This window comes from Crassostrea angulata, unplaced genomic scaffold (assembly GCF_025612915.1).
Source record: "Crassostrea angulata isolate pt1a10 unplaced genomic scaffold, ASM2561291v2 HiC_scaffold_92, whole genome shotgun sequence".
In the NCBI taxonomy this organism is placed as follows: Eukaryota; Metazoa; Mollusca; class Bivalvia; order Ostreida; family Ostreidae; genus Magallana; species Magallana angulata.
In genome coordinates this window covers 176,442-189,320 of record NW_026441647.1, presented here as the reverse complement: position 1 = coordinate 189,320, position 12,879 = coordinate 176,442, and the positions used below count along the sequence as shown (strand labels likewise).

The following is a 12,879-nucleotide window of genomic DNA, read 5'->3' as shown; positions in this document are numbered from 1 at the left end:
CATATTCTCAAGACATTTTCACAGCAACCCCTACTGCAAGTTTGTTGTTTTAAAATAGTATTAGAAAATATCTATATTATTTATACTTACTAGTAATTAATAATTGTAAACTTCAATTGAATAACAAACAGAAGTCGTACGCTTTACACAGGTTGGTCATTTATGAATTTTACGATGTTTGTATGTACTATCCAAAGGAAGCTATGTCTCTATTCTGATCCATTTCACAGACATTTGATACAAGCATTACATGTGAACCCTATAAAGTTAGCAACACAATTTCATTAGGATTTAAATTGTGTTCGCCATTCTTATTCAAACTGTGACAAAGAATTTTAATTCATTACTCAATGTTACAAATTGAGCTGAATACTTTCTTTAAGTTTATAATTCTAAACTGATATCGAATTGCCAAAGCTTGATATATACTGAAAGCTCATGCATTTAGTTAATAGAGTATTTTTAAGTAATCTACAATGTTTATTATATCATATCATTTTCAAAGGAGTAAATATATGCCTTATCTTTGCTATAACTTTTGTTTTAGCTAGGCAATGACCTATATATCTTTAGAAGAACTGAGTAATCTCATTGTTAAAGTATACCCTTTTCTGATATATATTGGTTATCCTTGTACAAATATTATGAAACTATGCTTTTACAAAAATTTAAATTTATATTTAAAGTACAGGGATTTGACTCAATCTGAACAACAAAAAAGGGGGTGGAGGTATAGTAGAGGAGAAGGAAATTAAGAATCCGCCATTGATTTTTCCATTCCTCACATTACAGTCCTATAACTTTAGACTAAATCACAATAATTTAACAAATGTTTTTTTCCCAGTTGAAAGGCAGAATCTTGTAATGTGCTGACGTATAGAAACTGTTGATTGAATGTTTGTTGATCCACCATGTTAAGGGATCAATACATTTTCATCAGCTATTTGCCTCAGGGCTAACAATACTGGAAAATCCAGATTCTCGCTTGTCTCCTCTGTGTTTCTTGGGAAGCCACGCGGGGACTTTTGAGTGTCTAATTTTGTAAACCGATTTGGTGAAAACGATCTCTCAATATTGACGATCAACAAACATTCAAATATTATGAGGGAAGACCAGGGCCAGTTATAATTTAAAACAGCACGTTAATGTAATTCGACAAATGACAGGTGCAAAAAATCAAGGAAATGAACGAATATTGCATGGGAAAAAATTGATAGGTAAACATTTTTTTATATTTCAACACCGTATAACAATCTGCCTTTCGACTGAGAAAAACATTGGTTAAATTATCGTGATTTATACCAAAGGGAAGTACCAAGAATGAAAAAATTACAATGACAAACCGTCAACCATATAAAAAAATCCTTAAAACGAAATACAAATTCAAAGTAGAGCAACACGGACCTCCAAAAAGATAGAGGTATAGGATCAGTGAGCATCCTCTGCTGAACGGTCACACCCGTCGTGTGCTCTTTGTCGTAATCGGGAAAAAACGGAAAAGTCCGTAGACAATTAGGTGTTTAATTATGGTCTAACAACTAGTATGTAAAACGTCAGTCAGCATGCGACCCAGTAGAAGATTGTATTTGCTGACAAGGTCGTTGTATCGACCATAGGACTTACGAAAAGATGATTTCAAACGAGACTGTTGATAGTCCTATTTTATAAACTTGTTTGTCAGTAACTTGCCTCGCCAAAGAAATTGTTCATACGAGGAGCATGCCCTTGCATATCAAATTAACTGAGAGACAAAAATACCGTATGCAGGTGATGAAGGTATATTGCTACAAAAGTAAGGAAAGTTGACTATAGAAAATTGAAATCATCGCGTTTAGGTTACCATCAATGTCCATGCCCAGTAAAATATCCAAATATGAAACAGATGACGCAGACTTTGTGGTATCTTTTATTTCAAGTTCACTGGGAAATACCGAGTCGACGTAAGAATGGAAATAACAATTGTTAATTGATAATACGTCGTCGATATACCTGAATATTGAGCTAAAGGCCACGGCGAGTGATTTATTTTTTTCATGTACGAGTTTTTGAATAAATTCTGCTTCATAAGGATACAAAAATAGGTCTGCTAGCAATGGGGCACAATTGGTACCCATGGGAATTCCAACAGATTGTTGGAAGACTTGTTTTCCAAAAACTACATAAATGTTGTTTATCAGAAACTCAAGCATCTTTTTAATGTCAACTTCAGAGTACTTGTGTGTGCAATCAGAATGGTTTTTAACAAAATAATTTTTTAGATTTCCAATGACAAGGTAAGCTTTTTTATTATCAAAAAGCCTAGATTTTAATTTGTAATGGTTGTATAAAGCGTTGAAAAATCGTACGTTTTGATTCTATTGATTTTCGTAAGATTTTGTGACCTCAAAGTTTCTAATAATTCTTTAGAGTTTTTTAGTATCCACATCTGATTCACACCACTTCTGGAGTATACAGTTGTACAGTACTCTTGAAGTTTCTCCTTCACTACTGTAAGAATGTTAGTAAGGAGTAAAAAAAGAGATTTGGAAGAACATTTACTGGAACCTGCTATATATCTCTGTTTATCTTAAACACTATATAAAATTCTATTTCAATCAATTTTTTTTAAAATGGATAAAACTTTTATATCAAATTCCAATATTCAGATTAAAGAATATTGGATGGATTTCAAACACATGCGAAAGGAAAAAAGAATTAGACAGTGTTGTCTAATATCAGCCATTTTGTATCTTTTTTTGAATATTTTGTTTGAAAAATGAAGAATAATGAAAATATACAAAGTCTTCATGCTAACACTATACGGGAACAAAGTAATGAATAAACAAATACTAGTAAATGATTTCACAGTAAGGCGGGATTTAAAATAAATGCAATTTAACACCCATTCATTGAATAAGTACTCAAAAAAATTCTATAATCAGTTTTAAAGAAAAATAATTTGAATACCAACCGTGTAAGCAAAAAACTACAAGAAATTTGATATTCTAAAAAGTGATAGGGAGAAGAATATATGAATAAAATTGCTTTCCGAAAACGCAAAAGGGTCTCGAAATTTTACTTCAAATTGATAAATAATTTACTTTCAAATAACTATTTTGTTCGTAAGAAAAACAAAACTCCTGGAAACGTACATATGCAAAATTTCTATTGAAAAAGTCGAAAAATCATATCATAATATTTTTGAGTGCTTGAATGTACAGCATACATGCAAGATAATTGTTTTGGTTTTTATGCTAAATGGAAACACATAGTTACTGGGGGTTTTTTAAGAAATGAAATCACTGCTATGTATAATTTACTTTTATTTTATGATGCATTCAAAATTTACAAGCTTACATGTTTTGAAGACTAGAAAATATTGTTGGAACATCACAAGGAATTGTATGTATTTTGAAATTATGTTTTCGGAAGTACTCTGAATTACTACATTACATAGAAAAAACAAGGAATTCTTCATTTTTTAATAAAGCTATTTATCAAATTTTAGTTAATTTTATATGGCCATAGGAAAGCTGGTTCATGGCTCTTCACATAAGTAGGGAGGTATGAGATGGACCTGATGCTGATGGACCTACTGTACTGTGCTAAATACAAGACGCCGGGGTATTTGAAAAAAATATTACAGTTGAATGTATTTAATATATGTTAAACGTATTTTTGATATAAATAACTTATCTAACAAAAACTTTAAATCAAAACATACCAACAAACGAAGCCGATGATGTTTGCCTCTGAAAATGTGTACTAGAATATGTACTTAAAATCAATGTTCTGATCCCAAATTATTTGTATAAAAATTGATGTCATAAAATTCTTAGAAACTCCTATTGCACGTTTGTTTTTAAAAGTATAAAAAATATTTCTATTATTCATACTTACAAGTAATTATTTATTGTAAACTTCAATTGCATAATAGAATCTTTTTTCGCATGCTTCGAAGGCTATACGTTTTCATTTAAACAATAAAATGCTTTCTTTGGTGATTCATTCGGGATATGAAGGTAGCGACATTGCAGAAAAAAATTTACGTAACCCGCTAACGCGGGTTATGTATATATGTATTTTAATGCTAACGCGGGTGATGTATTTTTTTTTCTGCAATGATCGCTACCTTCATAACCCACATGAAACATCAAAGAAGGCATTTAATTGTTTATATTTACACCTTTCTTTTAACTAATTAATTAATTGATTATGAAAGAAAGAAAAATTTACTAAATTACTGTAAATGTACATAAGTATGTTAGCTAAAAGAAACAGCCAAATCATCCCCTGTTAAACTTTTAGTCTGACATCATGATAATTTCGTGCAGTCCGTGATTTTTTTTTAAGTCGCTGTAGGTCTGGACCAATTGATAAAGAGGGCGTGTCAATTTTAGGTCTGTCAGTTTCTTCTCAGTTTCAGCCGCTGTAGATTTCGACCAGTCTATAAACAGTGCGTGTAGACTTAAGTTTGGCTGTTTCTATAGAGCTATGAATTAACTAATATATATGATTTTGTAAGAAATAGAGGGAATACTAGTTATACTTGGTAGATGTAAATATATTCATATACATATATATCCTTAGCCCTCAAACAAACAGTAGTCATACTCCACACATTTTTTGGTCATTAATGAATAATAATGAATCAATGATGATTAAGATGTTCTTATGTCTTATACTGTGGGAAGCTAATTCCTTTAAACTTCTTTGTTCCACAGACAGGAATAAGCAATAACTGAATCTTATGAAGTTAGTGTAACGTGTTTTGTCCTGGGTTCTCAGGGATAATATATGCATTAATGTTCCTCTAACTCTACCTGAGTTAATAATGATTAGTACAATGATTTTTCTCTAATTGGGTAACGTTTAAATCACTATCAATCATAAATGGGGATAATGTGTGAGGTGGGCTTTCAGTACTGTGTGTCTATACCCGGTTCCTATTGAGAGAGAAGTACTTGGTGTTTCAATCTTCTTCAGATTTACTACACCAAGCACCTCACCTCAATTCCCTGGGTTTCTTGCCACTAGTTTCTATTTAACCCTACCTCTTAACTCTTCTATCTTTCTTCTTTCTATTTTCTTTCTATCTATCTTGTCCTTCCTACTCCGCTGTTCACAGACGACTCTCTCAGACTGTACAGCACAGCTGTTTATATAACCTTGGAGTAGTCCACTCCAAGGGTAGTCAGGTTATTCCATTTCCCCCACCCAAATCTAATTCATTACAACGTTTATTGTAGTAAGGCATAATCATTACATTAGTAACAGAATTAAATGGGCATGATCACGATTTTGGACAAAAATTATTTGTCCGATTTTATTGTAAACAATGCTTTAGTAGGGCATTTTTAATAGGCAACCAAATTTGAGTATCATCCGTTTAGTTTCTTTGTTGTATACACAACGCTTTTGTTTACATTTTGAATGCTGAAATAAATCAAAGTACTGAAGTACTGACGGGAGTTGATTTTATCGATTATCATTTATTTTAAAATCAATTTATCTTGCATGGCAATTAGTTTCTAGTTTGTATTTGAATTACGCACTTTTTTATAATATGAATTTTTAGACTTTTCCGACAAGAATTTCGAGAAACTCATATGAATCTTGTTGTGTAATATTTAAAGATAGATTTCAACTACTAGTATGTATTAGTTATCGAAACAATTTTAAAAATTATATGGATCCAAGCACTATTGATATCGAACTCTAGTCTCGTTTAACTAGACGCTCCGCTGTCTCCGTTAATATCCGAAAAGCAAGAGAGCCCCCTCTCTGCTTGTCGCAGATTTACGGAGACAGCCGAGCGTTTGGTTGAACGAGACTGTATTAACTCTGGCGTAGGAATACACAAGACTACAAAAATATCTAAATTGTTCGTAGTACATAAAATTTGGCTATCATCAAAGTGTTTATAGATAAGTTTCCTTGAAAAACAATGCTTCAGCATACATACATCGAATTTTTTTCTATTATTTTCAAGAACTTAGTCTTGTCAGCGGTGATGATTTGTGCTTAGGTCCAAAGACTGTTTCACTTTCGGTTTGCCAGAGTAACTGCATAGGAGAGTTGATTAAAATCAACTCCCAAAAATCTAGTTTTAGACATAAAATGAATGTGTTAAACGTTAGTAACATTTTATTTATGCTTAAAATGAATCACAAGATAGGCAAATCAGCTTGAAAAAGATTTTATACTGGTATATTGAACCGACATAAACAAAAACAGGGCATGAGCATTGTTTACATGACAAAGAGTTGTAAACCTTGTATCTTGCTCATAACTCTACACCTGACCCTCAAATTTCACATGATCATTAGAAATGAATAGAAGTTGACCAAAATCGTGACCAAGCCCCTATAAAACTGTGTATGCCATTCTTATTCAGATAGTGATAAGAATTATCACTGGGTGCTAAAGATTGAGCTGAAATAAATGTTAATGTTGAATTTCCTAAACTTAGCTTTTTATGATACTTGACCAATTGCCAAATGTTGAATAAGCTGCAACTTGTGTAACCTTTGTTTTAGCTACACGATAACCTTATTTTCCTTTTGAAGAACTGAGTTATTATCTAAAAGTAAAAGTATACCCCTTTGTCATCCCGATTGGTAATGCTACAGAGAATAAGAAACTTCAATTTTACGATAACTATAAAAGTTGCATTCCACACAGTTTTCAAAACATCTTTTAGAGAGCATAGGTTTGTGATAGACATTTTCCTCAGATATTGTACCTATTTTCATGAAGAACTTTGTTTCCCTCATAAGGCATATTTTCCATTGTAGATAAGTTTTATAAAACTAAAAATACATGACTTGCAGAAAGTTTCTAACTTTTGTAGATCGTCACACTAAAAAGTTTGGGTCGGGTTTTCAACTAAGCAAAAAAGCGTTAAAAACAGCATATATAGCTTTAAAGAAAATGGGGGGGGGGTAAGACAGTGGGTCGTCTCTCAACGTTTTCGTTGATTTTTTTTCACCTTATTTGGACTATGACAAATATTAGGAGCTCACATCCACTCTATACAATAAAACGCATTGAAGTTCTAAAAAGAATGATTGGAGGTTTTGATACGCTTACGCCACTTTATATCAACTTATTCAAACATATTTAAGGTTGCAATTCGATGTTATGTTATATACCTTGTTTTGAATGATTTTTTTAAAAAGAATTACTAGTACATGTATCAGTTGTTGATATTTTTCAGTACCTAATTCGTCTTTCTATAGGCATTTAACACGCCTTATCCATCCATCTTCTTTACAAAAAAAGTGTCCAAAATGCCGCTGTGAAGTGCAGTTTTATTAGAATCCTATGACCACATGCGTCGACCATTGGGAATTTGAACATAACAAGAAATCGAAAACAGGAGAAAATAACAAGGGAAATAATTGCACATGTACTTATTTGTAACGTAATACGATTGAAATAAAGTGGTTTATGTGTTATTCTTCTTAATTTGTCACTTCACACACAACTATATCTGTTTTAAAATGCTGTTGTTGAAAAGTTCAAACTCACGCTCACAGAGTTGAAAAGGATGCCAAGTGAACCTATATTTCACATTCTATTTGCCTTACGTACTTGGGCCTGGACCCCCCCCCCCCCCCACCCAATCCAATCTTTATCTATTGAAAAAAAGAGGCCATCTAACTTTTTTCTTGTTTAGGTTTTATACATGCATGTAATTGATAATCTATTTGTTATTTTTAAGGGGAGTGGTCACAATTTTGGTCAAATTTTATTTATCTGTTTTTATTTTTTACAATGCTTTATAAGGGCATTTCTAGTAATCAAATGAAATTTGAGAGTCAGTCGTAGAGTTACAAGCAAGAAACAGGGCTCACAACTCTTTGTCATGTAAACAAGGCTCGTGTCCTGTTTTTTTATAACTTTTTTTTTTACTAATGTTTGATATACCTTGGTAAAGGTGTAATATTTGGATGTATTTCAATTCCATTTGGCGATATGAGTAATTTTTTGCAGTTGAAGTTGCTACGTTCTTAAGGAATCTGTAGATACACCAGAAACACAAGTACAATCTTGCTTTGAATATCCGATTACACATATAAACACTTTAAAAATTATTGGAGACTTGGACTTAACTAAGTGAAAAGTTTTCATGCTAGACGTTGGATGTTTATAATAATGCACGATCGATCAACTTTTAAAATCAATTTCGACAATATCCAACTGTTGAAATACCCAACTGTTTGCAAACATAATTGACTGTCTTGTTCAAAATAATTGTGAAATGTTAAAACTGTCTTAAGATCTACTTTAACCAATAAGACCAACGCAAGTTTAATTGAGACTGTCGTCTGCTGTAGATTTTGAGGGTCAATCATCGCGTTCCTAGATTGTGTTGTACCATCTTAGACAGGGTAAGGCTTCCACAGCGACATATACTAGGATAACACAGGCCCATAGGGCAGTTGTGTTGACACCACAAATCCCACCCAGAGTTAGGTCTCAGGGACACGCACGTCTTTCCAGAATTCATGATTCCGTTGTCCACTGTAAGCAAGTCTTCACGACCACACATGCAGTGCGTGGGAGGACAGTAATTGCGCGCGCAGTTAATTCGGCACCAGTTGTCCATGGGTAGGGAGTTTTTCCAGGGACCCACAGCCTTACATACGATGTTTACGGTGGGGGTTGGAGCGGTAGTAGTTTGGACAGGTTGGGGGGTTGATGTTATTAGCGGTGTTGTAGATTTCTGGGTTGTCGTTGGGTTTGCAGTTGTTGTCGTAACAACTTTCTCTGCAGTTGTGGAACTTGTCAATATCGTTGTTGTTTTGGACAGTGACGTCACTGATGTTTCTGGCGAAGGGCGGGTTGACGTTATAACTGTCGTGTTGTTCCCTTGGATACGGATATCGGAGCATGCGTAGAACTCCTCTTGAGGTCCGAAACCCAGTCCACAAGGACCTTTGGTAAAATCACTATTGTAGCAGCCCCATCGATTACCTGAAATACATGCAAGTTTTTAAAAATACGTTTTTAATGAAAACCCACGAAGAATCGGTAAATTTGTTACAAAATAAATTCCATGAATTTGTAGATTGTGTTTAAGGCGTGAAACAACTTTGAAACTCGAGATCAAACCAACTGTACATTATAAAATATGTTTTAACGAGAACCTGTTAAGTCGGCAAGCCAAGTTCAACGCCATTTGCACGGATATGGAAAAATAAGGTCTTGGATAATACAATTAGGAGAGTGTGTTATAATTGTATCTATTTGACATAGTTTTTTAAAGATCAAAATCTTCAATTTATAATTATATTTTATATATAAAAATATAAATTTCTAAATTATACATGTTCAAAAGATATCTATTCTTCGTTTTAATTCTATTTCCGGTATTTGTTGCTGCTTTTTTTTTTTTTATTTATGTTTTTTATTCATGACTTTCACAGCTTTCTTACATAATACATTTCTTTTGGAATCTCAACATTTTTTTAACATACAATATACATGCAAGAATAGATATATAATAGTTCACAATGGTGTGAAAGTTTGATTTTTATGTTTTTAGTGGGGGTGAGAAAGGACAGAAAACATTGAGTGAAATAATATGCATATAAACACAAACAAAAGAAACAAAAGAAGAAAAGCAAATAAAAAATATAACATGCACACCAACTTATAAATTGACAGCTCTAAATTTAAGGATTTTCCAATATGTGATTATAATATACACAAACAACAGCATGAACATAATATTTAGCACGTACATGTACATATATTTATTTATAAGAGAAAAGAAGGCGGAGAGAAAAAAGCTGACGGGGCAATGGTTGCTTTGCAGCATAGCTGTCTATTAGGGTTTGCTTATCAAAAAGATTTATTTAGATATTTTAAAAAAGCATCATACATTCTTTTAACAAATAGTTGGGGATATAGTAAAGACTTGCTAAATTCTTTCAATAATATTCTCCAAGTGTCTCTCAAATTTTTCAAATTCACAGTTCTTTAAAAGTAAATATTTTTCCACAAGAAGCCTGTTTTCAATTTTCCTTTTGAGTTCCAACACATTTAAAGTTGGGTAAGTTTTAAGTCTACAAGTGAAAATATACTGTTTTACAATATAACTTAACAGGTTTTGTATTCTATACATATGGTAGTTTTTATATTTACCAAAAAGTATACTTTGCTTATCAAACATTAGGGACACCCTGTAGTTTCTTAAAAATAACTCTTCAATGTCACTCCATAGTTTTTTTACAAATGGGCATTCCACAAAAAGATGGCTGATTGTTTCAGAATTGTTGCTGCTTTTGATCAAGAAGTTATGAAATATGAAGGTTTATACGTATGTCATGTTGTAAATTTTGAATTTACCGGGTGGCAAATTTTGCATTTACTGCCAACCGGTAAATTCAAAATTTACTACATAACACGTAAATAACGATACCATTCGGTTTTTATCATATTCCACACTCGTTGAAAATTTTTATAATGCGTCTTCATGTCTGCTCTCAAATTCATTTCAATAGCACTTTACTACTGTTTTTTCTCATAAAAACGACAATGACAATCACTGCATTTCGTCGGAGGGATTCAATTTTGAGTTTGTAACGCATTATTTATTTAGCAAAAAAGTACGTCTGAACTGGTAGCCTGTTTGTTGAGTATTGTTTTTTGTTGGTTGGGGTTTTTGGGGGTTGTTTCTTTGGTTGTTTAATTTTTTTTAATGGGGGCGGGGGTGTTAGGGTATCGAATTTCCAAAGAATCAATCATGGAGTAATGTTAATTAGTCCCAAAAAAGTGCAAGTTTTTGGACACAAATAATATCCCAATTTTTAATATGAGTAAATTAAGCTCTACAGCATGTCGATCCAAATGTTCCGTAGAACTACAGATCTGCATCAATTATCTATCCCTGATTCACGTCTTGTTGATTTTCTTTCAGTTAAATTCGATATTTTAGGCAGTACAAGATTTTTTTTTTTATTTCATATGTCCCATCTTTTAGCTGTGTCTTGAAAGCATTCCTGTATTTTTTTCTTTCTAGTAAATGACTAAAGTTTAATCTTTTGCTTTGTTGTGTCTTTCCCTCCTAAATTAAGGTGCACTCTGGAGCATATATGGGTTTTTAATATGATGTCAGATCAAACACATAATATAATGGATAAAGCGAGGTGTAAATTGTATTGAATGTAACTGTATACAACAAAGGACTGGTAAATATGAAAACTACCCACCTGTTCTATAACGCCACTGGAGAACGCATGCGTTGCAGACGACTCCTTCCGGAAGTTGAAGTTCAAGCTGATAAATCCCCACACTTTTGTCGTCGACAAAGAATTTAGTCCCCTTAGTTATGGGGTCTGACAACAAGTTCCGGTCCAAACACTCCTGAGTGACCGTGATATTGGGTTCATCGTGTGGACAGAGGCGAAACTCGAAATAGCCTTTATGGCTGGCGGTCACGTGGACAGTAGCCCGCATGATCGAGCCCGAGGTGTAGCTCTGTGTTATAACTCCCTTCGCGTATTTACCATAGGGGGGTTCGTTTTCCCGCGGTGCGTTGTAAGGATCGCCACAAACGCCACATTTCCCGTCATTTAACCACCATTGCGTCTGTAACAAAATGGATGGATACATTTAAAATGAACGTAATTAAACCATTTTATAAGCCATTGTAAGTGAATGATACATTGGTGAGCATCTGATATGAAAAAAAGAACTTATCATGGTAAATTAATTACGAGAAAACTTTCCCGCAATATTGCAAACATGTTGTCTGAGTATTCACTGTAATATAAGAGAAATAAGCTTTTGACGTAGAAATTTACTCAGATTCCCCAATTTTTCAAACTCTTCCAAAGTTTTGACTTGTGACTTTATAACATTCTTGTTGGTAGTTGATAACAAGAAGACTTAATTGAGTTACTGATTAGTTTAATGTTTTTTTAATTATCACCCCGTTTTCTTGAAATAGTCGACTTACCGGGAAGCCTCCACAAAAGAGCTCCATATGCTGGTAGTTAGCGGGGGTGCCGTACCCAAACAGCCACATAGAGGATCGTCCCGGGGGGTCCCGCAAAAATCCGTGCCCCGAGACTTCTCCAAAGATCAGCAGAACGCACGGAATCCAGAGCGGGGATATTTCGAACATGATCTGTGAGCAAGGCTCGGATTTTCCTGGACCTCGACTTAATTTCTACCCAGTGATTGTAGAACTGTTACATCACGTTTCTGTCTGTGTTTTCCTTGCTACGTTCACCGTGTCTCACTCTAGATCTACTAATCTACTGCCCATTGGTAAAAAGGAAATTCAAAGTTTATTACGCATGTAGGATCTGGAACAGCATAGTGTTAGTGGATGTCCGGAGGCGGATCAAAATCAGTGGCGCGGAGCTATCGATCCGCCGGGATCTGTCGACCCGTCACGCCTTGGTTTTACACAATGTCAGAGGGGAAATGGCTCACAGATGGACGTTTAGTACGGTACACTCAGTTATATGTAGACATGTCTCTATTGTAAATCTATAAACATTAATTGGTGTCGACTTTTAGCGTAACGGGTAAGATGAAATTAGGTTTTTACTCATTTTTAGCTATAAAAGAAGTATTTTTACAGGTCCGCAAAGATTTTTAAAAAAAGTGACGGTAGATTTTTTCGACCAGCTCATTACAGCAAATGACCCATTACCCCTAACCATATTAAACCCTCATTTGGTAATATTATGTATCTGCCTTTAATAATTAAAAATAAATACATGTAATTCATTGTATCTATTGTATTTCATATGATTATAACGATTGCGCTATGCTGCATTCGTAATATTTTAACAGATTTCTTTAAATATTATACGAAATACGATAGATACTTTGTTATAATTATAAGCAAGTTAATTCACACCGTTAGTTTTGGTT

At 33.6% G+C, this 12,879-nt stretch overlaps 1 protein-coding gene across 1 annotated transcript; it reads right to left on the bottom strand.

The window, feature by feature from the left end:
- Positions 1-6,108: 6,108 nt before the first annotated feature.
- Positions 6,109-12,551, bottom strand: LOC128169067 (uncharacterized). Its single transcript, XM_052835232.1, has 3 exons — positions 11,951-12,551; positions 11,202-11,580; positions 6,109-8,961 (listed from the first exon to the last, which is right to left on the bottom strand). Exons 1-3 carry the CDS (start codon positions 12,116-12,118, stop codon positions 8,336-8,338), a joined length of 1,173 nt encoding a protein of 390 aa, XP_052691192.1. The 5' UTR covers positions 12,119-12,551; the 3' UTR covers positions 6,109-8,335.
- Positions 12,552-12,879: the final 328 nt, after the last annotated feature.

Bases quoted from the DNA above. Each gene is read 5' to 3' on its own strand.
- LOC128169067 (XM_052835232.1), bottom strand. From the start codon at position 12,118: ATGTTCGAAATATCCCCGCTCTGGATTCCGTGCGTTCTGCTGATCTTT. The intron at 11,581-11,950 runs GTAAGTCGACTA...ATTTTGTTACAG, and splicing joins TCTTTTGTGGAGGCTTCCCG to ACGCAATGGTGGTTAAATGA. The intron at 8,962-11,201 runs GTGGGTAGTTTT...CATGTATTTCAG, and splicing joins CCAGTGGCGTTATAGAACAG to GTAATCGATGGGGCTGCTAC.